Below are 25,592 nucleotides of genomic sequence, written 5' to 3'. Positions count from 1 at the left end.
TGGGCATACTTCATACAACACTCATGAAAACGTGGAACTGCTGAGATCAGCGAAATCTGTAAGTTTTTGCGGCCAGGGGACCCGCGCCCCTCCGGGCCAGGCTCAGTCCCGTGGGAGGAGGGGCTGCCAGCTCCGGGAAGGAGAAGGGAGAACTGCAGTGGCTGCTCTTATCGGAAACTCATTCTACTGATTCAAACTCCAACCATAGATAGACTGAGACCAGACACCAGAGACTCTGAGAGCAGCCAGCCCAGCAGAGAGGAGACAGGCATAGAAAAAAAACAACACGAAAAACTCCAAAATAAAAGCAGAGGATTTTTGGAGTTCTGGTGAACACAGACAGGGGAAGGGCGGAGCTCAGGCCTTGAGGCGCATATGCAAATCCCGAAGCAAAGCTGATCTCTCTGCCCTGTGGACCTTTCCTTAATGGCCCTGGTTGCTTTGTCTTTTGCATTTCAATAACCCATTAGATCTCTGAGGAGGGCCGTTTTTTTTTTTTTTTTTAAATCCTTTTTTCTTTTTCTAAAACAATTACTCTAAGAAGCCCAATACAGAAAGCTTCAAAGAATTGCAATTTGGGCACGTCAAGTCAAGAGCAGAACTAAGAGAGCTCTGAGACAAAAGGCAATAATCCAGTGGCTGAGAAAATTCACTAAACAACACAACTTCCCAAGAAAAGGGGGGTGTCCGCTCACAGCCACCATCCTGGTGGACAGGAAACACTCCTGCCCATCGCCAGCCCCATAGCCCAGAGCTGCCCCAGACAACCCAGTGTGACGGAAGTGCTTCAAATAACAGGCACACACCACAAAACTGGGCGTGGACATTAGCCTTCCCTGCAACCTCAGCTGAATGTCCCAGAGCTGGGAAGGTGGAGCAGTGTGAATTAACAAAGCCCCATTCAGCCATCATTTGAGCAGACTGGGAGCCTCTCTACACAGCCCAGCAGCCCAGAACTGCCCTGGGGGGACGGCACTCACCTGTGACATAGCACAGTCATCCCTCAACAGAGGACCCGGGGTGCACAGCCTGGAAGAGGGGCCCACTTGCAAGTCTCAGGAGCCATACGCCAATACCAAAGACTTGTGGGTCAGTGGCAGAGACAAACTGTGGCAGGACTGAACTGAAGGATTAGACTATTGCAGCAGCTTTAAAACTCTAGGATCATCAGGGAGATTTGATTGTTAGGGCCACCCCCCCTTCCCGACTGCCCAGAAACACGCCCCACATACAGGGCAGGCAACACCAACTACACACGCAAGCTTGGTACACCAATTGGGCCCCACAAGACTCACTCCCCCACTCACCAAAAAGGCTAAGCAGGGGAGAACTGGCTTGTGGAGAACAGGTGGCTCGTGGACGCCACCTGCTGGTTAGTTAGAGAAAGTGTACTCCACGAAGCTGTAGATCTGATAAATTAGAGATAAGGACTTCAATAGGTCTACAAACCCTAAAAGAACCCTATCAAGTTCAGCAAATGCCACGAGGCCAAAAACAACAGAAAATTATAAAGCATATGAAAAAACCAGACGATATGGATAACCCAAGCCCAAGCACCCAAATCAAAAGACCAGAAGAGACACAGCACCTAGAGCAGCTACTCAAAGAACTAAAGATGAACAATGAGACCATAGTACGGGAGACAAAGGAAATCAAGAAGACCCTAGAAGAGCATAAAGAAGACATTGCAAGACTAAATAAAAAAATGGATGATCTTATGGAAATTAAAGAAACTGTTGACCAAAGTAAAAAGATTCTGGACACTCATAGTACAAGACTAGAGGAAGTTGAACAACAAATCAGTGACCTGGAAGATGACAGAATGGAAAATGAAAGCATAAAAGAAAGAATGGGGAAAAAAATTGAAAAACTCGAAATGGACCTCAGGGATATGATAGATTATATGAAACGTCCGAATATAAGACTCATTGGTGTCCCAGAAGGGGAAGAAAAGGGTAAAGGTCTAGGAAGAGTATTCAAAGAAATTGTTGGGGAAAACTTCCCAAATCTTCTAAACAACATAAATACACAAATCATAAATGCTCAGCGAACTCCAAATAGAATAAATCCAAAAAAACCCACTCCGAGACATATACTGATCACACTGTCAAACATAGAAGAGAAGGAGCAAGTTCTGAAAGCAGCAAGAGAAAAGCAATTCACCACATACAAAGGAAACAGCATAAGACTAAGTAGTGACTACTCAGCAGCCACCATGGAGGCAAGAAGGCAGTGGCACGATATATTTAAAATTCTGAGTGAGAGGAATTTCCAGCCAAGAATACTTTATCCAGCAAAGCTCTCCTTCAAATTTGAGGGAGAGCTTAAATTTTTCACAGACAAACAAATGCTGAGAGAATTTGCTAACAAGAGACCTGCCCTACTGGAGATACTAAAGGGAGCCCTACAGACAGAGAAACAAAGACAGGACAGAGAGACTTGGAGAAAGGTTCAGTACTAAAGAGATTCGGTATGGGTACAATAAAGGATATTAATAGAGAGAGGGAAAAATATGGCAAACATAAACCAAAGGATAAGATGGCCGATTCAAGAAATGCCTTCACGGTTTTAACGTTGAATGTAAATGGATTAAACTCCCCAATTAAAAGATATAGATTCGCAGAATGGATCAAAAAAAATGAACCATCAATATGTTGCATACAAGAGACTCATCTTAGACACAGGGACACAAAGAAACTGAAAGTGAAAGGATGGAAAAAAATATTTCATGCAAGCTACAGCCAAAAGAAAGCAGGTGTAGCAATATTAATCTCAGATAAAATAGACTTCAAATGCAGGGATGTTTTGAGAGACAAAGAAGGCCACTACATACTAATAAAAGGGGCAATTCAGCAAGAAGAAATAACAATCGTAAATGTCTATGCACCCAATCAAGGTGCCACAAAATACATGAGAGAAACACTGGCAAAACTAAAGGAAGCAATTGATGTTTCCACAATAATTGTGGGAGACTTCAACACATCATTCTCTCCTATAGATAGATCAACCAGACAGAAGACCAATAAGGAAATTGAAAACCTAAACAATCTGATAAATGAATTAGATTTAACAGACATCTACAGGACATTACATCCCAAATCACCAGGATACACATACTTTTCTAGTGCTCACGGAACTTTCTCCAGAATAGATCATATGCTGGGACATAAAACAAGCCTCAATAAATTTAAAAAGATTGAAATTATTCAAAGCACATTCTCTGACCACAATGGAATACAATTAGAAGTCAATAACCATCAGAGACTTAGAAAATTCACAAATACCTGGAGGTTAAACAACACACTCCTAAGCAATCAGTGGGTTAAAGAAGAAATAGCAAGAGAAATTGCTAAATATATAGAGACGAATGAAAATGAGAACACAACATACCAAAACCTATGGGATGCAGCAAAAGCAGTGCTAAGGGGGAAATTTATAGCACTAAACGCATATATTAAAAAGGAAGAAAGAGCCAAAATCAAAGAACTAATGGATCAACTGAAGAAGCTAGAAAATGAACAGCAAACCAATCCTAAACCAAGTACAAGAAAAGAAATAACAAGGATTAAAGCAGAAATAAATGACATAGAGAACAAAAAAACAATAGAGAGGATAAATATCACCAAAAGTTGGTTCTTTGAGAAGATCAACAAGATTGACAAGCCCCTAGCTAGACTGACAAAATCAAAAAGAGAGAAGACCCATATAAACAAAATAATGAATGAAAAAGGTGACATAACTGCAGATCCTGAAGAAATTAAAAAAATTATAAGAGGATATTATGAACAACTGTATGGCAACAAACTGGATAATGTAGAAGAAATGGACAATTTCCTGGAAACATATGAACAACCTAGACTGACCAGAGAAGAAATAGAAGACCTCAACCAACCCATCACAAGCAAAGAGATCCAATCAGTCATCAAAAATCTTCCCACAAATAAATGCCCAGGGCCAGATGGCTTCACAGGGGAATTCTACCAAACTTTCCAGAAAGAACTGACACCAATCTTACTCAAACTCTTTCAAAACATTGAAGAAAATGGAATACTACCTAACTCATTTTATGAAGCTAACATCAATCTAATACCAAAACCAGGCAAAGATGCTACAAAAAAGGAAAACTACCGGCCAATCTCCCTAATGAATATAGATGCAAAAATCCTCAACAAAATACTTGCAAATCGAATCCAAAGACACATTAAAAAAATCATACACCATGACCAAGTGGGGTTCATTCCAGGCATGCAAGGATGGTTCAGCATAAGAAAAACAATCAATGTATTACAACACATTAAAAACTCGAAAGGGAAAAATCAATTGATCATCTCAATAGATGCTGAAAAAGCATTTGACAAAATCCAACATCCCTTTTTGATAAAAACACTTCAAAAGGTAGGAATTGAAGGAAACTTCCTCAACATGATAAAGAGCATATATGAAAAACCCACAGCCAGCATAGTACTCAATGGTGAGAGACTGAAAGCCTTCCCTCTAAGATCAGGAACAAGACAAGGATGCCCGCTGTCACCACTGTTATTCAACATTGTGCTGGAAGTGCTAGCCAGGGCAATCCGGCAAGACAAAGAAATAAAAGGCATCCAAATTGGAAAAGAAGAAGTAAAACTGTCATTGTTTGCAGATGATATGATCTTATATCTAGAAAACCCTGAGAAATCAACGATACACCTACTAGAGCTAATAAACAAATTTAGCAAAGTAGCGGGATACAAGATTAATGCACATAAGTCAGTAATGTTTCTATATGCTAGAAATGAACAAACTGAAGAGACACTCAAGAAAAAGATACCATTTTCAATAGCAACTAAAAAAATCAAGTACCTAGGAATAAACTTAACCAAAGATGTAAAAGACCTATACAAAGAAAACTACATAACTCTACTAAAAGAAATAGAAGGGGACCTTAAAAGATGGAAAAATATTCCATGTTCAAGGATAGGAAGGCTAAATGTCATAAAGATGTCAATTCTACCCAAACTCATCTACAGATTCAATGCAATCCCAATCAAAATTCCAACAACCTACTTTGCAGACTTGGAAAAGCTAGTTATCAAATTTATTTGGAAAGGGAAGATGCCTCAAATTGCTAAAGACACTCTAAAAAAGAAAAACAAAGTGGGAGGACTTACACTCCCTGACTTTGAAGCTTATTATAAAGCCACAGTTGCCAAAACAGCATGGTACTGGCACAAAGATAGACATATAGATCAATGGAATCGAATTGAGAATTCAGAGATAGACCCTCAGATCTATGGCCGACTGATCTTTGATAAGGCCCCCAAAGTCACCGAACTGAGCCATAATGGTCTTTTCAACAAATGGGGCTGGGAGAGTTGGATATCCATATCCAAAAGAATGAAAGAGGACCCCTACCTCACCCCCTACACAAAAATTAATTCAAAATGGACCAAAGATCTCAATATAAAAGAAAGTACCATAAAACTCCTAGAAGATAATGTAGGAAAACATCTTCAAGACCTTGTATTAGGAGGCCACTTCCTAGACTTTACACCCAAAGCACAAGCAACAAAAGAGAAAATAGATAAATGGGAACTCCTCAAGCTTAGAAGTTTCTGCACCTCAAAGGAATTTCTCAAAAAGGTAAAGAGGCTGCCAACTCAATGGGAAAAAATTTTTGGAAACCATGTATGTGACAAAAGACTGATATCTTGCATATACAAAGAAATCCTACAACTCAATGACAATAGTACAGACAGCCCAATTATAAAATGGGCAAAAGATATGAAAAGACAGTTCTCTGAAGAGGAAATACAAATGGCCAAGAAACACATGAAAAAATGTTCAGCTTCACTAGCTATTAGAGAGATGCAAATTAAGACCACAATGAGATACCATCTAACACCGGTTAGAATGGCTGCCATTAAACAAACAGGAAACTACAAATGCTGGAGGGGATGTGGAGAAATTGGAACTCTTATTCATTGTTGGTGGGACTGTATAATGGTTCAGCCACTCTGGAAGTCAGTCTGGCAGTTCCTTAGAAAACTAGATATAGAGCTACCATTCGATCCAGCGATTGCACTTCTCGGTATATACCCGGAAGATCGGAAAGCAGTGACACGAACAGATATCTGCACGCCAATGTTCATAGCAGCATTATTCACAATTGCCAAGAGATGGAAACAACCCAAATGTCCTTCAACAGTTGAGTGGATAAATAAAATGTGGTATATACACACGATGGAATACTACGCGGTAGTAAGAAGGAACGATCTGGTGAAACATATGACAACATGGATGAACCTTGAAGACACAATGCTGAGCGAAATAAGCCAGGCACAAAAAGAGAAATATTATATGCTACCACTAATGTGAACTTTGAAAAATGTAAAACAAATGGTTTATAATGTAGAATGTAGGGGAACTAGCAGTAGAGAGCAATTAAGGAAGGGGGAACAATAATCCAAGAAGAACAGATAAGCTATTTAACGTTCTGGGGATGCCCAGAAATGACTATGGTCTGTTAATTTCTGATGGATGTAGTAGGAACAAGTTCACTGAAATGTTGCTATATTATGTAACTTTCTTGGGGTAAAGTAGGAACATGTTGGAAGTTAAGCAGTTATCTTAGGTTAGTTGTCTTTTTCTTACTCCCTTGTTATGGTCTCTTTGAAATGTTCTTTTATTGTATGTTTGTTTTCTTTTTAACTTTTTTTTTCATACAGTTGATGTAAAAAAGAAGGGAAAGTTAAAAAAAAAAAAGAAAAAAGAAAAAAGACAAACAAGGAAAAAAAAAAAAAAAAAGATGTAGTGCCCCCTTGAGGAGCCTGTGGAGAATGCAGGGGTATTCGCCTACCCCACCTCCATGGTTGCTAACATGACCACAGACATAGGGGACTGGTGGTTTGATGGGTTGAGCCCTCTACCATAAGTTTTACCCTTGGGCAGATGGTTGCTGCAAAGGAGAGGCTAGGCCTCCCTGTATTTGTGCCTAAGAGTCTCCTCCTGAATGCCTCTTTGTTGCTCAGATGTGGCCCTCTCTCTCTGGCTAAGCCAACTTGAAAGGTGAAATCACTGCCCTCCCCCCTACGTGGGACCAGACACCCAGGGGAGTGAATCTCCCTGGCAACGTGGAATATGACTCCCGGGGAGGAATGTAGACCCGGCATCGTGGGATGGAGAACATCTTCTTGACCAAAAGGGGGATGTGAAAGGAAATGAAATAAGCTTCAGTGGCAGAGAGATTCCAAAATGAGCCGAGAGATCACTCTGGTGGGCACTCTTACGCACACTTTAGACAACCTTTTTTAGGTTCTAAAGAATTGGGGTAGCTGGTGGTGGATACCTGAAACTATTAAACTACAACCCAGAACCCATGAATCTCGAAGACAGTTGTATAAAAATGTAGCTTATGAGGGGTGACAATGGGATTGGGAAAGCCATAAGGACCAAACTCCACTTTGTCTAGTTTATGGATGGATGTGTAGAAAAGTAGGGAAAGGAAACAAACAGACAAAGGTACCCAGTGTTCTTTTTTACTTCAATTGCTCTTTTTCACTCTAATTATTATTCTTGTTATTTTTGTGTGTGTGCTAATGAAGGTGTCAGGGATTGATTTAGGTGATGAATGTACAACTATGTAATGGTACTGTAAACAATCGAAAGTACAATTTGTTTTGTATGACTGCGTGGTATGTGAATATATCTCAATAAAATGATGATAAAAAAAAAAAAAAAAACAACGCATGTAAGTGGATAGCGAGTGATGGCTGACATGTTAAGACTGTCTGGCCAAAAAAGGCTTCTCTGAGAAGGAGTACTTGAGCAGAAACCTGGATGAAGTGAAGGAGTGAAGCACATGAGGATATGGGAAAAGAACATTTAGGGCAGAGGGAACAATAAAGATAAAGTATCTGAGGTAGGAGCAAGCATGACTGTGTCTGAAATACAAAAAGACTCAATGACTGGAGAGGAATGAGTTGGGGGTTGGCAGGGAGTGGGAGGAGATAAGGGCAGAGAGATAGGAGGGGGCTCAGATTACATAGAGCTCTGTAGGCCACGGTGATGCGTTTGGATTTCACTCCAAGAGCGATGGGAAACCATGAACAGAAAAGCGTGCATCCCTTGTGGATTACATTTGTTTAGTCACAATGCTTTCATAAATTAGCAGGTTGATCTTCTTACCTGACAAAAGTGTCCACTTGTTAGCAAATCAGAATTGACACAGACGAGCCATAATTTCATCATTCTACACTTAGTACGTGGTTTTCCTTTTGGGTGCAAGATGGTTTATGCACCTCTGAATCTCTTGTCTATAATCCAGGCAGGTGGAAGATGGAAGAACAAAGGTAAAAACCACATTCCAGTTGAAGCTGTACTTTCATACCAGAAAAACAACAATTTTTACAGAATCCCCATTCAGTAGATTTATGCTTACATAAATGAATCATGACCTCGACCTCATACCATACTTAAAAAGTAATTCAGGATGGATTATAGACTTAAATGTAAGAAATAAAGCTATAAAACTTCTAAGAGAAAATATAAGAGACTATCTTTGGGGAGAGATTCAAAGTGTGGAAGGGACTTCATCTACTCTTGCTGGCTTTAAAGATGGAGGGAAGGGGCCATGAGTCAGGGAAGGGGGCTGCTGCCTGGTAGCCAACTACCAGCAAGGAAGTGGGACCTGGACAGGTTCTCCCAGAGCCTCTGGAAAGCGGAAAACTAATTTATTCCAAAAGATGGAAGAAATAAGAAATTCATCCTGAAAATACAGTTTGGTGTATTTCTGTCTTGTGGGACAGATTTTCCCTCCAAATGTGCTGCTGTTATTGACTGCTCCACTGGAGTCTTAGTTGCCTTGCAGTGGTTCTGGGCTCGTCTGATACACTTCACTGATTCTCCAGGTGCGAACAGGCAGGAGCCGTCTTCAAATCCACAGAGTCCAAGAAGAGAGTACTGTATTTCTCAGAAGAACACCATCTTTCATGTCAGAAGACCACATACACATTTTGTAGAGTTGCACAGTTTTGGTTAAGTAGGCATCATACACCAAGGTGTAGAAAAGGTGACAGGAAAAAAACCTGCATTTCAGAATAAGATACTCAAATGTGGTGTGAATGTTTAAGGCAGCTGATGCCCAGCTGGGTGAGTCAAGGAAGGTGGTCTGGGGTTGGAGGTGATTTTGCAACTAGAGGAATTCTCTTCGTGACCTCACTGACTGAGCACTGTAGAAGATGTCTTCTTCCTCAAGGCCAATGATACTTGAGATACTAGATGGTTTCATTTTTCAGTTGTGGTCCAAAGAGAGGGTTGAGTTGGGCCAGAATTGCAATCAACCAAAAGAGGTAGCAGCAAACTGAACAGGTCACCAACATGGTAATGATAACTTCCAGGTTAGGACCCTTAGGGATGAACCAGGGCACCAAGAGGCCGACGAAGTTCTAGAACACGCTCATCATGATGAGAGGCACCATAAGGCCATTGCATGCCATGGTTGACACAGGAGCTGCCAGCCCCTGCCTCACCGCCTTGGATTAGTTCCACCTACAAGTGTCCCACACTGTTTTAATTACCATATATTTTGAAATTGGGAAGTGTGAGTCCTTGAACTCTGCTCTTCTTTTTCAAGATTGTTTTGTCTGTTCTGGGTCCCCTGCATTTCATATGAATTTTAGGATCAGCTTTTCCATTTCTGCAAAGAAGTCAACTGAGATTTTGTTAGGAATTGCACTGAATCTGTAGATCAATTTGAGGAGTACTGCCATCTTAACATAAGTCTTCTAATCCATGAACATGGAGTGTTTTTCCATTTATTTAGATCTTTAATTTCTTTCAGCAGTGTTTTGTAGTGTGTGAGCCTTACCCATTTTCTAATTGGGCTGTTTTTCTTATTGAGTTTTGAAAGTTCTTTATACATGCTAGATACAAGTCATTTTTCAGATGTGACTTGCATATTTTTTCTTTGACTGTGGCCTGTCTTTTCATTCTGTCAATGGTATTCTATCAAGAACAAGAGTTTTTATGCTTGATGAAGCCCAGCTTTTCAATTTTTTTCTTTTATGGTATGTGGTTTTTGGGGCCTAACAAATCTGTGCCTAACCGAAGGTCGCAAAGATTTCTTCAGTTTTCTTTAGGGTTTAAAATTTAAGTTTTAAAATTTATTTTAAGTAATTTAAGTTCTAGGTTTTAAATTTAGGTCTATGACCCATTTTCAGTGGAGTTTTATCTATAGCATGCAGCATGACTCAAGGTTTTTTTGTTGTGACTTTTCTGCAATGAACTTGGTACCTTTGTTGAAAATCAATGGACCATACACGTGTCACCTGTGCTTCTGAATGAAAATAAAAAATGGTAGCCTCTCACCTAAAACAGATTCGAGGAGCAAACCTCACCCCAAATCCACCCCACAGTGGATTTGTAGAGGCCTGATTACAGGCCCTGCTTTAGGCACTCACTAGACACACCACCACTCGGCTCCGCTAGTGTCGGGGCGGCCCGGACCCTGGCTGCACCCTGGGCAGGTGTCTGTTCCTCTAGGGCTGCTGTGAGGGTCCCGAGCTGGGGGAAGGTGCCTGACATGTAGATCCCAGGACAATTGTGTGCCCAAGCAGGGAAGAGAACATGCTGCAGAGCTAAGGCATGGCACACGACAGCCTGCCTTAATCTCTCCCGTGCCTGGGAGGGGATTCCTGGGAGGATGACAAGGTCTGCTCCCCACATATGGCCAGGGCATTTGGCCCCACTGTTGACGATCTTGCTCTCAGAGAGTCCTAGGAAGCAGGAGCAGATTGGTAGGTGAGCCACGTTCTCAAACTTGGCCCAGTTGCCGGCGAGCACAGGACTGGGTAGTCTCCACAGGCTGAGAGCACCCACTCCTAAACCTGGAGGCCGGAGGAGCCTGGGCCTGGTTGGCAACACCAGCCTTGGGCCAAAAGCCCATCTTCAGCAGGACTTGGGAGGTTCCACCCCAAGATGCACATGGAGAGCCCCAGGGCCTGGCCAGTGGTCCCAGGCACTCCAAGGCTGCCCACACTGTTGAAATGGGTTGGTGACTCATCATTCCCAGAAGGCCACCACCCCAACATGGCTAAGAAGAGCAGCTGCCGTGTGCCCAGGCAATGGGGGCTGACAGCCAGATGACCTTGGGCCCTGACACTCCTGAAGGCACGGACTTCCTGTGTGTGTGTCTGTGTGTGTGTGTGGAGATATGTGCGACTGCTTCCGGGCAGCTTGCTTTCAGTACCATCATGACTACATGACTACATGACTACATGAACTGTTTTAGGGCTTAAACTCTTAAGCCACTTCTCCACTGTTTTGAGCTCAGAACTCGAGGACTAATTTTTCTCTGACCTCATTTTTAAGAAGAAAGGCATTTTTCTTCTGATTTTCACAGTTATATAAACTCACTGTAGAATATCTGGAGACTAGAGGAATATCAGAAGAAGAAATTTAAGACCCTGTGGTTACAGCCCTCCTCCTTCCTCTCTGTGTCTCCTGGCGAGTTGCACGCTGATGAGACCCACGTGCACTCTCCTGAGGACCCTCCCCTCTGTCTTCAAGGAGGTCTGGAGAGGGCCCCCACGGTTACCCCGCGGCAGAGCCAGGGCGGGTACCTGAAACCCCGACCCCAGAGCCCCACCTCCTCACCCGGACGCTCCCCGCCTGCCAGCGCAGGTCACCGCTTACTCACCGCCTCAGACACCTTAAACCTCCATCCACAGCGGCGCCACAACCTTCTGCTTAAAGTTTTGTTGCTTCAAGTCGAGCGGGACACAGGATTAGGTGTGAGCCGCCCTCGGGAGACACACAGTAAGGCGAGCAGGCCGAGCCCTCGTGGACGCGCGGAGGGAGGCGGGCGCAGCTCAGACACGCTGCCACGCTTATGGATGCCAGCGCAGCTCCCAGGAGCTTAAAATGAGGGCGTTTTCAAAAGCATTTGAAGCCGCCGATTGCGATCAGACTGAGAGAGATTCCACGAAGAGCTTGGAGAAAGGTAAACCAAGGAAAGTGGTGAGATGTGCCCTCAGGGTGGGTCCTCGGGGTGGCGGGCCCTCGTGTGGGGCAGTCGTGGCCTTGTGGATACACACTAGGGATGTGCAGTTGAGGTGGTGGGCACCCAGGGTGGAACAAACGTGGACACTGGAGGTGGGCCCTCGGGGTGGCTCAGTAGAGAACATCTGGGCTCTGTCTCCAGGCCCCCGGCCCCGAGCTAGCCGGCTGTCCTCCAGCCTCCTCACGACTTGGAAAGTAGCCCCACGCGCCTCGCTTCCCCTTGGCAGGCCCTCTGGCCCAGAACTGAGGCTGAGAGACAGACCCTGCTGCAGCCGCAAGAGGGAGGCACGCCGAGTCATGCTGCAGAAAACCATGGAGCTGCCCCTGCCTTGGTGCGCCCTGGGAGCAGACCCTCCCCAAACGCCAAAGGAGGCGGCTGTTCCCAGGCTTGGCCGGGCGCCCCGTGGTCTCAAAGTGGCGTGAGGCCTCAGGGGGCAGGCCAGGGCTGGCGGGTCACCGCATCTGGGGCTCTCCAGAGCCAGAGTCGAGGCCACTGCTCCGAGAGCCCGCTCTTGAACAGAAGCCTCATTGGGCCTTTCACGCAGCAGCGGGACGCACTGCTGGCGGGTCAGGCCTAGGAACACCCACCGACTGGCCACCCGCGGGGCTGGCGCTGCATCGCCTGAAGAGGGGACACCTCCTCGTGGGCTCTGCCCACAAAATGGCCTGGGCAGGCTGGCAGCTGCCCAACTTCCTTGGCCGCTGCCTGCCGCCCCCGACTCCGGCCTTGTTGCTGCAGGGATCCAGTCCACCCAGCCTGGTGGCAGTGCCTCCCCTCCAAGGGCAAGGCTGTGGAGTGGGCTGGCATGGTCATGGGCATGTCTGCCATGAAAGAATTGCCGCCTCAGAAAATTAAAAAAAACTATTTGCATAGTCCTCTTGAGGGACTGGGGAAAGATGTGGAAAGATTAAACTTCCCCACCTTGGGAATTCCTGATATTCTAGCAAGCATTAGGGACTCCGAATTTAATCAGTCAAAACCTCTATCTTGGGGCTTGCGCTCATGAAGCTTATTCCTGCTAAGGAGAAGTTAATGTACTTATAATTATGCCTAAAAGTCACCCCCAGAAAACTGCTTTTTTGCTCATATGTGGCCTCTCTCTCTCAGCCAACTCTGCAGGTAAACTCACTACCCTCTCCCTATGTGGGACGTGACTCCCAGGGGTGTAAATCTCCCTGGCAACATAGGACACAACTCTTAGGGATGACCCTGGCCTTGGCAGCATGGGATTGAGAAAGTCCTCTTGACCAAAAAAGGGGAAGTGAAGTGAAACAAAGTTTCAGTGGCTGAGAGATTTCAAATGGAGTCAAGAGGTCACTCTGTAGGTTATTCTTATGCATTATATAGATATCCCTTTTCAATTTTTAATGTATTAGAATAGCTGGAAGGAAATACCTGAAACCATTGAACTGTAATCCAGTAGACTTGATTCTTGATGATGATTGTATAACTATATAGCTCTTAGGGTGTGACCATGTGGTTGTGAAAACATTGTGACTGACACTCCCTTTGTCTGGTGTGTGGGCAGATGAGTAATAAAATAAAAGACAAAAATATATAAATAATAAGGGGTGATAAGGGGTATGGGATGTTTTGGGTGTTCTTTTTTATTTTTATTTTTTTCTTTCTTTTGGAGTAATGAAAATGTTCTAAAACTGATTGTGACGATGATTGCACAAGTATACGATGATACTGTATGCTATTGATCGTATACTTTGGATGGATTATATGGTGTATGAATACATCTCAATAAAATTGCATTAAAAAATACACAAGGAGGAAAAAAAAAACTTGTCACCTGAGCTCAGCCAAGTGAGCTGAGGCTTCTAGTGACCTCCTGTGGGCTTCTCAGAGCCCAGGAGGCCCAGGCAGGGCCAGGGCAAGCCACGGGAGGGCACACAGCTCAGCCTGCAGCCTAAGTTCCCATGTCTGAGCAGGTGGCTGTACCCACCCAGGGGCCGCTCACACCCACCCCCCAGACCCACCCCTAAGGCCTCTCAAACCCACCCCCACTCCCTCACACCCACCACAGGGCCCACTCGTCCCTGGGGCCGACCCGCACCCATCCAGGGCCGCTCACACCCCAGCATCCTCAGCTCCCCACTCCTGTTAGTAAAACCACTTTCCGCCTGAGGGGACGAGGGGAGAGACTGTCTTTGAAACACTATGGTAGGTAGAGTTCTTAGGACACAGAAAACACTAAAAATAAAGAATTAAAACAGTAAATTGTATTTTATCAAAACAAAAAACTTCTGCTTATCAAAACACTCTGAATGGCAAAAAATGTTAGCAATACATATATCTGACAAATTACTTTTACCCCAAAATATATAAAGAACTACTACACTCAAAAATAAAAGACACCTAATGTCATAAAAAAAAAAATGAACAGAATATGTGAACAGACAGTTCACAAAGGAAGATAAATGCCTGATCACTCAACATATGAAAAGGTGTTCAACATCATTAATCATCTGAGATATACAAATTAAAACAACAAAGATATCACTCCTGCACTAGAATGACTAAAATTAGAAAGTCTGATAATACCAAATTTTGTTAAGGTTGTAGAACAGCTAAATCTCTCATGCGTTGTTAGTTGGAATATAGAATGGTTCAAGCACTTTAGAATAGTGTTTGGGAGTTTCTTAAAAAGTTAAACATACATCTATCCTGTGATGCAACAATTCACTCCTACATCTTTATGAAGAGAAATGAAAACACACATCCACAAAAAGACTTGCATGAGAGTGTTCATAGCAGCTGTATTCACAATAGTCAAAAATTTGGAAAACTGAAATGTCTGTCGTCACGAGAATGGATTAATAGATCGTGGTATAGTTACATAATGCAGTACTACTTAGCATAAGAAATGAACTACTGATTGAATGCAATGACATGGATGAAGGTCAACGTATGATGTTGAGTGAATTAAGTCAGACACAAAAGAATAGATACCTTTACATGAAATTCTAGAACAGGCAAAACTAACCTACAGCGATAGAAATCAGAACAGGGGTGCCTTTGGAAGAAGGGAATTCATTGTAAAGGGGCGCAAAGGATCTTTCTGGAGTGAGAAATTTTCTATATTTTGTTTTGGGTGGTGGTTATCTCAATGTATGCATTTGTCAAAATTCATCATACTCTATGAAGACATGGATTTTACTCTTTGTAAACCATACTTTATTAAAAATGAAATAAAACAGGTACCTTAAAGAAAAAGATCAATCTCATTGCTATAAGGAGTGGTTGGCATGGGCTAAGGTGGCTTAGACTAGACTGTAAGAAGTGGCCAGGTTCTGGTAGGGCCAAAAAGATTGACTGATTCATTGATTATGCACTGTGAGAGGAAGAAGGGAGCAGAGGCTCACATCCAGGTTTTAGGGCTGCATCTGGGTGAATAGTAATGCTATTTGCCAAAATGGGGAAGAAATGGTGAAGAAGCAGAGTTGGGGGTAGGAATAGGTAGAGCAATAAAATTTTGGTTTTGAACTTGAGGCACCTGTCAGACATGCACGTGGAGCAGTTGAGTAGGCATGGTGGACGCTCAAGACTGGAGTTTAGAGGAGAGTTCAGCCTGGAAACATAAATTTAAAGCCATGGGACCAGATGAGCTCTCCTGAGGAGAGAGGATAAATGGAGAAGAGAACAGAGGTCTGGAGCACACTCCATTTAGCTTTTGGAAAGATGAGGAATAAAATAGCAGAGGAGACTAAAGACTACAAGTGAGCGAGGAGGAGAGCTAAGAAGAGATGCTCTGGAGGCCAACTGAAGAACATGTTCTAAAAAAAGAGGAGGTAGTTGTCTCTGTCTAATGCTATTGAGGATTTGAGTAGGTGGGATTTATTACTGAATGTTTGCGCTGAAACACAAATGATCCGGGTGAAAGGGAGCGATTGATGGAGCAACACAGAGAAGTTATTGCAGGGCCCATGTCTTTGAATAAGCAAAGAGGGATGAGATGTCATCTATAAGTGGAGATTGGTAAGAGCAGGTGTTCTAGTTTGCTAATGGTGCCAGAATGCAAAACAGCAAAAATGGATTGGCTTTTATAAAAGGGGGTTTATTTGGTTACACAGTTACAGTCTTAAGGCCATAAAGTGCCCAAGGTAACACATCAGCAATTGGGTACCTTCACTGAGGATGGCCAATGTCATCCGAAAACCTCTGTTAGCTTGGAAGGCACGTGTCTGGCGTCTGCTCCAGGGTTCTGGTTTCAAAATGGCTTTCTCCCAGGATGTTCCTCTCTAGGCTTCAGTTTCTCTCCCAAATGTCACTCTCAGTTGCTCTTGGGGCGTTTGTCCTCTCTTAGCTTCTCTGGAGCAAAAGTCTGCTTTCAAAGGCCGTCTCCAAAATGTCTCTGTAAGCTGAAGCTCCTCTCTCAGCTCCTGTGCATTCTTCAAAGTGTCCCTCTTGGCTGTAGCAAGCTTGCTCCTTCTGTCTGAGCTTATATAGTGCTCTAGTAAACTAATCAAGGCCCATGCTGAATGGGGGGGCCACACCTCCAAGGAAATTATCCAGTGAAAGATCTCACCCTCAATTGAGTGATCACATCTCCATGAAAACATCCAATCAAAAGTCTCCAACCCAATCAATACTAATACGTTTCCTTCCCACACAAGACTGCATCAAAGATAATGGCATTTGGGGGGACATAGTACATCCAAACCAGCACAGCAGGCATTGTTCCCCTATTATGACAGGAGGGAAGGTGAAGTATGCAGGCCCAGAAGCAAATGTATTAGTAAATTTAGTGTTGGAAGCTAGAATAGTAGCTCTGTTAAGAGGCAAGATCATCAGCTGAGAGTGAGGAGAATGAAGGAACAGTTGACGGTTTGGGAAGAGAAAAAGTAATGTGAAATAGTTGTCTCAGAGTGGGAGAATGAATGGACTATAGAAATGTAGAAGGATTTCCAGGTACAGCTAAAAGCTAAAAACAAACTTGATATATTTTTGGTCATAAATTTAAAAGGAAACCAATCAGCACGAGTTGTGTGTTTTTCTCAGGAGCACATGCACAGAGTAGCATCAAGTGGAATTTAGGGTTTTTCTAGGCAAGAATAATAGCAGAAGAGAGGGGCACGAGGTATGCAAAAGGTTTGCAGAGGTACACAAAGGCTATAATGAAGGACCGTGGACTCTCAGCCAAGTGGGAGAGTGTCAAGGATGGGAGGGAGGTCAAGGCTAGTAAAATAGTGATGAGGTCATGGATTGGCAGCTCTAATGGGATCAGAAGACTGTTGGAGGGGCAGGATAGATGGGGGGTGGGTCAGAGAGCATGGTTTTGAAAACTCAGTTTTGGAGGTTGTTGAACTATTCATAGTAACAGGGTCTAGAGTATGACACTGGGAGTGGATGACCCAGGTAGACACTGAGGCACAAATACTCAGATGGAAGGGGGTCAAAGAAAGAGGCCAGAAGTGGATTAGGTCATTCATGTGAAGGTTGCAATTACCTGGAATCATCACTCAGAAGCAGCAGCGAGCCAGGAGTGGGTACAAATGCATTGGTAAATGAGGGGAAAGGATCTGGAGAGGATTCGAATTTTATCCCGCAGACCTGGTGGACAGGACAGGCTGCTGAAATATTTTCAGAGGGGCTGAGGTTTTGTAAGGAGTGGAGAGAGATAGAAGCAGCAGTGAGGAGCAAGGAGGGTCTTTGTCCTTCCCCCAGACCTTCTAGTGTGTAGCTTGTGGGGACAGAATGTCCACTTCTTGAGAGGACTGTAGGGGAGAAGGTGTCCTTAGGGACTCAGCCAAACTTATCATCAGCAAAATCCTCTATTCCCTAACTGTTTCCTAAACATTTCTCAGTTCTTCTTACTGTAACAAAAGCCAAACTGCCCCCATAAAAGTGAGATAGGGTACACCTAGAAGAAGATAATTAGGGAATGTTCAAAGAATTTGAGGTAGTAGAGGATTTTGATGATGATAGACTGAGAGTCCCAGGAATCAGAGTGGGAAGGTTGGTGGCATTGGGGAGAGGGGAGCAATTGGGTGAGATTCTAGAATGTACAGTACAGTTTGAGGTTAAAGACTCTGGAGAATGGGGGATGGCCTAGGAGACTTGGACATCTGATAGCCTATAAGCAAAGTGAGACCATGGCCTGTAAGCAAAGTGGGGCTACTCCTGATGATCTTTTTTTAGGGCAAAATGAGTAATTGGCTCTGAATGGGACTTCCTCTTGGGACTGGCCACTTCAGCAATCTGTGGGGGTGGGCAAGTGGTGTGACTTCAGGGTGGTCTTCCTGGGAACCCAGTTCTGAGACCTTCCTTAAATCCTGCTGTGATTGACAGGATTGGGGTCAGGCAGTCTCACAAGGTTCCCAGACCACCTTACCTCACAGGCCATCCCTGAGCCAATTGCTGTGGCCAGAGGAGTGGGATTGCAAAGACTATGTGTGCCTGAAATTCAGGACAGGTGTGTGTGTGTGTGCATTCGTATGTGTGTGTCTGAGCACTTGGGCCACAGGGAAGAGGGAAGGATGCAGTAACCAAGAAACGAGAGAGAGAATGGTTGCTGGAGGGCCCAGCCCAGCATGTGCATTAGAGCCTGTGGCCCAGCAAACAGCAAACATGCGATGCAGTTGATGGAGAGGAATTGTGAAGCATTTGGGTGGATCCATATAAATGTATTCCCACTAAGAAGAAATAATAGGGAGCATTAAGTTCAGTGAGGAAAGAAACCACAGTGTTGTATTCTTATTTGATCAAGGATCAAATTGAATTGCTGTTTGTTGTAATACACACTCATTGCTAAGTCCAGATCTCTTAAAATTGTGTTATCTCTATTTTGCTGACAGTAGTCCTCAAATATTGGTGTCCATATATTCGTGGGGTCGATTCGTAAAATACTGCTTTTCTTTTTCACAGGAAGAACTGAAAAGATTGCAGAATCCTTTAGAGCAAGTTAATGATGGAAAATATTTACTTGAAAAGTAAGTAAAAATTGCTAAAGAAGGTTAGATTATTTGTGAGGTTGAGAAGATTGCATAAAAAAACAGCCTGGCAAGGAAAAAATGAATCAATAAATTTGACAGTTTCTCATGATATCATTGTGATGAGGAAACAGAACTGTGGTTGATTTGAGATTTAGTTAGATTTATAACTAGTTGAGTAATGATACTTAAAGTGTACTCATTAACAGAGTAATATGACCTCTGGAAGACATTTCTGTCATTGTGTCTGAGGGTTTGAGACTTAACAGTGCCCTGTCTTCAGCTTTTAATCAGTGACATTCATAAAGGCAGACATAAAATTCACAGTGAGCAGAAGGTTAACACTAAGATTAATAGAATGAACATTCAAAGTAACACTGCAGAATTGAACAAAACTGAGCAGAAAAAAGCAAAAAGAGAGATGAAATCGAACTGAGATAAAAGTAAAGTCTTGCATTTAAATTTTTTAAAACTTGTACATTTAGAACATGTGAGAGGTATATCCTGATTTCAATGTGAGAATAAAAGCCTTAGAGGTTTTATTTGACTTTAACCTGAGCCCATGATGCTATATGGCTTCTAAAACTATTAGCATAATTTAAAACTGATTAAATAGATGTGCATTATCAAGATAAGGGAAGAAAAAATATCATTTCTCAGCATTTACAAGGTACTCTGTACTGTTGAGCAATTTACAGACATTTCTTCATTGAATTCTAATTATAGGTTTTTAGTACAGACATTTATTAGTTCCATTTTACAGCTGAGGAAGAGGCCAAAAGAGGTCTCAGAATCTTGCCCAAGTATATGCAGCTAGTGAGTAGTGCAGACGGGAATCAAAACCCAAATACAGATGCCTCCAAAGCCCCTGCTCTCAACCACTCCCTAAGTCTCAACAGACCCCAGACCAGTCAGATGCATGTGGGTGTCATGCTTGGCTCTGGGTACCCCATTTTAAAAAGCACACTGGCATCCTGAGCACCAGAGGATGCACACTTGAGGGTTCAAGAACCATGTGAAACTACTGCAGAGAGCTGAGGATGGTGTGTGAGTTTGAGAAAGGAAGACTCAGAAAGAACTTAGCTATCCTTAAAACTCTGAAGCAGTTTTCCCATAAAAGAGAGGCTAAATTGCCCATGTTCCTCCAGAAAGCAGATCAAGGATCAATGAGTTGGATTTATGGAGAAACAGATTTGTGTCTCAGAATAAAATGATAAATTCTGTGAAAATTCAGCCTTCCCAACCCTTAGTATGGACTTCTTTTTGAAGTCCTGGACATGCACAAGAGTGTAAATGACCATCCATCTGAGATGCTGCTGAAAACATTCCTGATCATGGAAAACCTTGGGTTTGATTCCTCTGTCTACTTTTTCCTAGCTTTGTGAGTCTGGAAAAGCTATTTAACTGCCCTGAGCCCCATTTTCCTCATCTTTAAAAATAAAGATAACACTACCTATTTGACAGATGCGTTGAGAGCATTAATTGAGACAACCCATGAAATCATGGTGTCTTCAAGTGGCTCCCTTCCCTGTCCGCCTGGGTAGGTATTTGGACTAGAGAACCCCTCAGACAAGTTCTGTCTCTGTGATTCTAGGAATGTACCATATCCTCTCATTTCAATGGGAAGAGAAGCTTCAGCCCTTTGATCTAATGAAGATTCTTCCTTATTTATGGATTTAATTTATCCTTGCTATGCTTGTTCTCATTAATATGAAGAAATGAAAATGAAATCATTCAATTTCCCTTCTCCCTCTCACCACCACCATTACTACCTATATGTAATTAATAATAACAAAAGGGTTTGGGGCTAAAACTAGAAAGATTTTTCTTCTATAGAAGTTAGTGTTGTAATGACATTAGCTCTAGATGGGTGGTTCTTCATCCTAGCTGCACTTAGAATCACCCGGGGAATTGTGAAAAAAAAAAAAAAAAAAAGCTCCAGCTTAAACCCACTCCAGGCAAATTGAATCTGTGTATCTGAATCTCTGGGGGTGAGGCCTGAAATCAGTGTTTTTAAAAGCTTACTTCACCTACTCCTCATGTGGAGCTGGGGTTGAGAACCAGTGGTCTAAATGCATTTTAGATTCCTTTTGGTTATTCAGTATTCTCCTCATGCAGCTTAATTCTCTGAGGATACACTTTCTCGGTGATGTTCAACCCTAATTTATTTATTAACTTTTGTTATGCCAGGTTTTCATTATTGATTTTAATGAAGGAAATGAACTCCAAATTTTTTTTCTTGCTAATTGACCACAACTCCATATTAAACCTCTCACTAACACCAACATGCATCTTTCCCAGCTATCTGCTCTCAGGAAGATATGTAAAGATCGATGGTATAGATGTGGGCTTCTGCCCCCTGCTCCCGTTTCCTCCTCATTTTCCATCGACTGGGAGAACTAAAAACTTTTGGCAATGATCAGTCTGTTTTGTGTGTTTACTTTTTCCAATGTGATTGAGGAATTCCAGGGATGGAAGTTAGAGTTTCCCTGCAATGCACGCAGGCCTTTGGGGTAACCTTCGCTTTCACATTTGTCCAGGATGAGAGAAAACAACCGTGGCTGCCTGCCCTAACACTGTATCCATTAGCCTGGAATTCTGAGGATTTTCCTTGTCTGCTTTGGGGCGGGGATGTGACCTTGAAAGCTCTCAAATTTGATTGAAAAATTGGTGTACTTTGAGTGAGCAGATTAGGCATTTCATTATAGCTGGTAGCTGACATAGGTGCTAATGTAAATCATCTCAGCTTCTTGAAACGACCATAAGTTAAGTGATAGCAGTGTCATAGCAGTTGATCGGTTATTCCCCCTTGGAAGATTTCATTTATTCTGAATGCTCAACAGGGTTTTGTGGTAGACGGTCAGTGTGAAGGAGGGGAAACAGCTACTCTGTACTGTTTGAGGTCCCGTGCAAGGCCCACCAAGTGTGTTTTATGTACATACACAGGCACTCAATGAAGCTTGGCATGTGTCCATATATGAAGAAGAACAATTGGTAAGGTCATTAATTAGGAGGCTGCTTATGACACTTTTGTTTTTGATGATCATATATTAACTTAAATTAGACCTTAGGCTGCCATTTTTTGGAAATATTGACTCCAGCTAAGTCTCTGGTAGGAAATATGTGATTGCAAGTCTTGCATTCTACTGACATGTAATCACTTTATTATCCATAGACAATTATTAATGGAAAAACTGAAGATATCCAATTTAAAGCAAGAGGTGTTTGTAATTTGTAGTTTTTCAAAGATGGATAAATTATAACCCCAAGTTAGCAAATTTGTTAATATTATAGAACTTTTTTTTTCTCTTTATGAAAACTGCAGCTTTGTCTTTGGTTGCTGCACATCTATAGGAAGCACCCCCCCCCCCCCGCCCCCACCAAACTCACATATGTCCCTATTACCCAATTTGCTCATTTGTGATTAAGGGATTTGATTAATGAAATCTTGAAATATCCTCATTACAATGCCATCGTCCCTGTAAGACCACAGAATTATAAAAATTAGACTTTTTCTGCCCCTTAACCCTAGGTTAAGGTTAGGTCCTTCTGCATTGCCTCTTGAATAACATCCATCACACGTGTACTTTGTTGTTTAATGTCTGTCTTTTTGATGGTAAGACCACAAGCACAGGGACTGTGTTTCATTATTGTAACCCCTGTGCCTTGCATCATTCCTGGAACATAGAAGGTGTTCAATGTATCTGTAGAACGAGTGAATAATGATGAATGAATAATGGACCTAGAAATAGCAATGGCACAGAACAAACAAACGTTTTCATTGCCCCTCAGCATCCAGGCTGGAAAACCACAAAGCTGTCTTGGGCTGATGGCTCCACCTAGTGGCTATATAGGAATTTATCTGCTCTACCATTTTTTCCCCATTACCTGTTAATTACTTTCTAAAGAGGAGAAAAACGGTATAGCCAACATATTATTCTTATATTTTCCTTTTCTTTACTATCATCACAATCCTAGTCCTCATTACTTGGCCTCAAAACTAGTCCCCTAACTAGTTTTCCTTCACTCGCGTGTTCACTTCCACCACAAACCATCCTTAAATGCCCCATTCGTGTATTTCCCAGTTCCAAAAGGCTCTTTCCCTGTTGCAGTGCTTTTCACCCTGTAGGTCATAATCCTTTGATAGTTAGTTAAATCAATTTGGTGGGTCATCACTGGCCTTTTAATAATTCTGAAATATGATTTTAAAGTATCAGAGTTTATCACATGCAGTTGGGAAAGTTTCTTGAACCTTTTGTTTCAGTTTCACACACACACACACACATACACACACACACACACATACCCTTTACCACATGCATATGATATGAACTGAATTGGGATATAAAATATATTACTTACTCTCTCAGACATGACAGCAAGTTGAAAGCTACTGTCAATAAGATTAAGTCTAATAAGCCCGATTTTCAAAATTCTTCAATACCGTGTGGTAGAGAGAGCAGTAAGACTAGAGTTTTAACTTAATTTCTTCTATCCAGTGAGTTGAACAAGTAACTTAGTATCTGCAAGCTTCAGGTTTCTTAGCTGTATAATGGGAAAAATAATAATTGATGGAAGTCATTGAAAATTAGATGAGCTAACGCTTCTAAAATATCTATGCTTAGTGCATATTATGTGTTTTGTACATATTATGTGACCAGTAATTATTAGTTTTGCATCTTCTCCAATATCACTTCCTTTTGTTCTCCTACTTTTATATTTCATTTCAGCCAAATTGTTCTCCTTATTGGCTAAACAGAACCTTTGAATTTTTTCATGTCTACTCCTTTGTTTTACTGTCTTCTTCGTATGTATTATCACCTTTCACATCTCATCTTAGCTAATGTCTGCCCATTCTTCAAAACTCAACACAAGTGTCGTCTTCTCCATGAAGCCTTCCTTGACCATTGCAGCCACCAGTTATATACTTATAAACTTATCAGGGGCAATAATCTCTCCTTATAGCCCTCTGCCTTTTTTTCAGGGCATAGACACATGCTTTGTTCATAGTGGAGCTCTGCAAAAGCTTAAGAATGAAAAAAAGAAAGGTTCAATGTCAGTGGTGCCATTGGGATGAGTGAGATACTCTCTACGACTTACTAGTTGGCCAATGCTTGGGATTTTGGGGATTTATAACCCTTTCCTTATGCACATTTTCTCCCCCAAATATTCTAATATTCTGCCTTCCTCTTCTCTTAAACGATATATGCCTTAGCTATGAATGTTGAGTTTGGTGAGAGAAATCAAAAGGGCAGGAAAGATAAAAGGCAAGGCAACATTTTCTTTCTATGGTATGGTTATTTATCCTTCACTCAGCTGTAGAAACATTTAAGTTAATAAATTACAATGAACAAAATTGAATAGATATTTGCCCTTTCAAATAAATATCAATTAGCAGATATATTAATTTTTAGACACAGATATATTGAGTCATTATTTCTGTTTCTAGTCACCAGCTGGCCATGGATGTGGAGAATAATATTGAAAAATATCACCTCAATCTACAGCCCTTGGAATCAAAGGTGAAAATGTAAGTTATTTCAAAGTTACATTCAGGTGTCAGTTCTACAATTCTTGTTTTATGAACTATGAACTTTGGAAATTTGGGGTACAAGCCAAATTACACTTTTTAACAAAAAAATTACAAATTTATTTGTTTCATATTATATATTACACATTATTTCCTCCCTGTTCTAAGCAGCAACTAAGCTGCTTTAGGCCAACAGCACCATCTACTGGAAAGTATAGAGAATTGTTTGTCATCTCTTCATAGCTTCCTGGTTTTTCCCCTTCAGGCAGATTGTGTTTCTTCCATTCCTAATAGCATTTTCCACTGTTATTCATCTTAGCAGCTTGGTTAATGCCAACTCAGAACAAAGGGACTATATCCACTTCAGGTGATCTCTTTTTTACACCCCCATCCTTTTTAACGTTCTTCCTATTTCCATTTCCACTCTCATTCAATTCTTTAGGAAAAATGTCTCTTTCCTTCCTTTCCCACTTCCTACTCTTTTTTTCTTATCTTTGTTTAATAAGGCCACATGTGAACCCCCTTCCACCACTATAAGTGATTATTACATAAAAACAGTGCTAACACCACCTCAATATTAAGAAAAATAAGACTAATAAGATCCAAAATGAGATAGGCTATATTATGGAACAAAATATCAACCTTTTAAAAACTATTTTTAAGTAGGGAAGGAGTCTATCAGAAACACCTTGGACAGAATTTCAAACTATACATGCCAGCTCTCTGTACTTCCTTCCCATTCTGATTTTACTTCCCTTCAGGGGTGCATATAAAAATTGCCAGTGAAGGTGTATAGGAAATCACATACACATATGCACACACACACTCAGCTTAACAGTCTGAGGTGCACATACCTAAGAATTTAAACATATCTGAGCTTGGAAAGAATCGCTAATCATTTACAAACAAACAAACAAAAAACCCAAGGAGGAATCTTTTAGGAAAAAGTGACCCTAAAGAAGGGAGACTTGAGCTGTACAATTTTGAAGATCGATAAGCCATTAATGGATCTAAGAATTGAAACAAAAATGACACGGATCTATAATATCCTGCTGGATAAAAGCAAATATTAACACACACCCCT

At 42.0% G+C, this 25,592-nt stretch overlaps 1 protein-coding gene and 1 pseudogene across 1 annotated transcript in view; one reads left to right on the top strand and one right to left on the bottom strand.

The window, feature by feature from the left end:
• LOC119538676 (IQCJ-SCHIP1 readthrough transcript protein) overlaps positions 1-25,592 on the top strand; it is an 802,368-nt gene that overhangs the window by 162,426 nt on the left and 614,350 nt on the right. The window contains 2 exon segments of the mRNA XM_037841819.1: positions 18,914-18,978; positions 24,428-24,508. Of these exon segments, the coding sequence (XP_037697747.1) occupies positions 18,914-18,978; positions 24,428-24,508 (146 nt within the window).
• Positions 9,231-9,476, bottom strand: LOC119538686 (annotated as a pseudogene).

This window comes from Choloepus didactylus, chromosome 1 (assembly GCF_015220235.1).
Source record: "Choloepus didactylus isolate mChoDid1 chromosome 1, mChoDid1.pri, whole genome shotgun sequence".
In the NCBI taxonomy this organism is placed as follows: Eukaryota; Metazoa; Chordata; class Mammalia; order Pilosa; family Megalonychidae; genus Choloepus; species Choloepus didactylus.
This window is presented reverse-complemented; position numbering and strand designations above follow the sequence as displayed.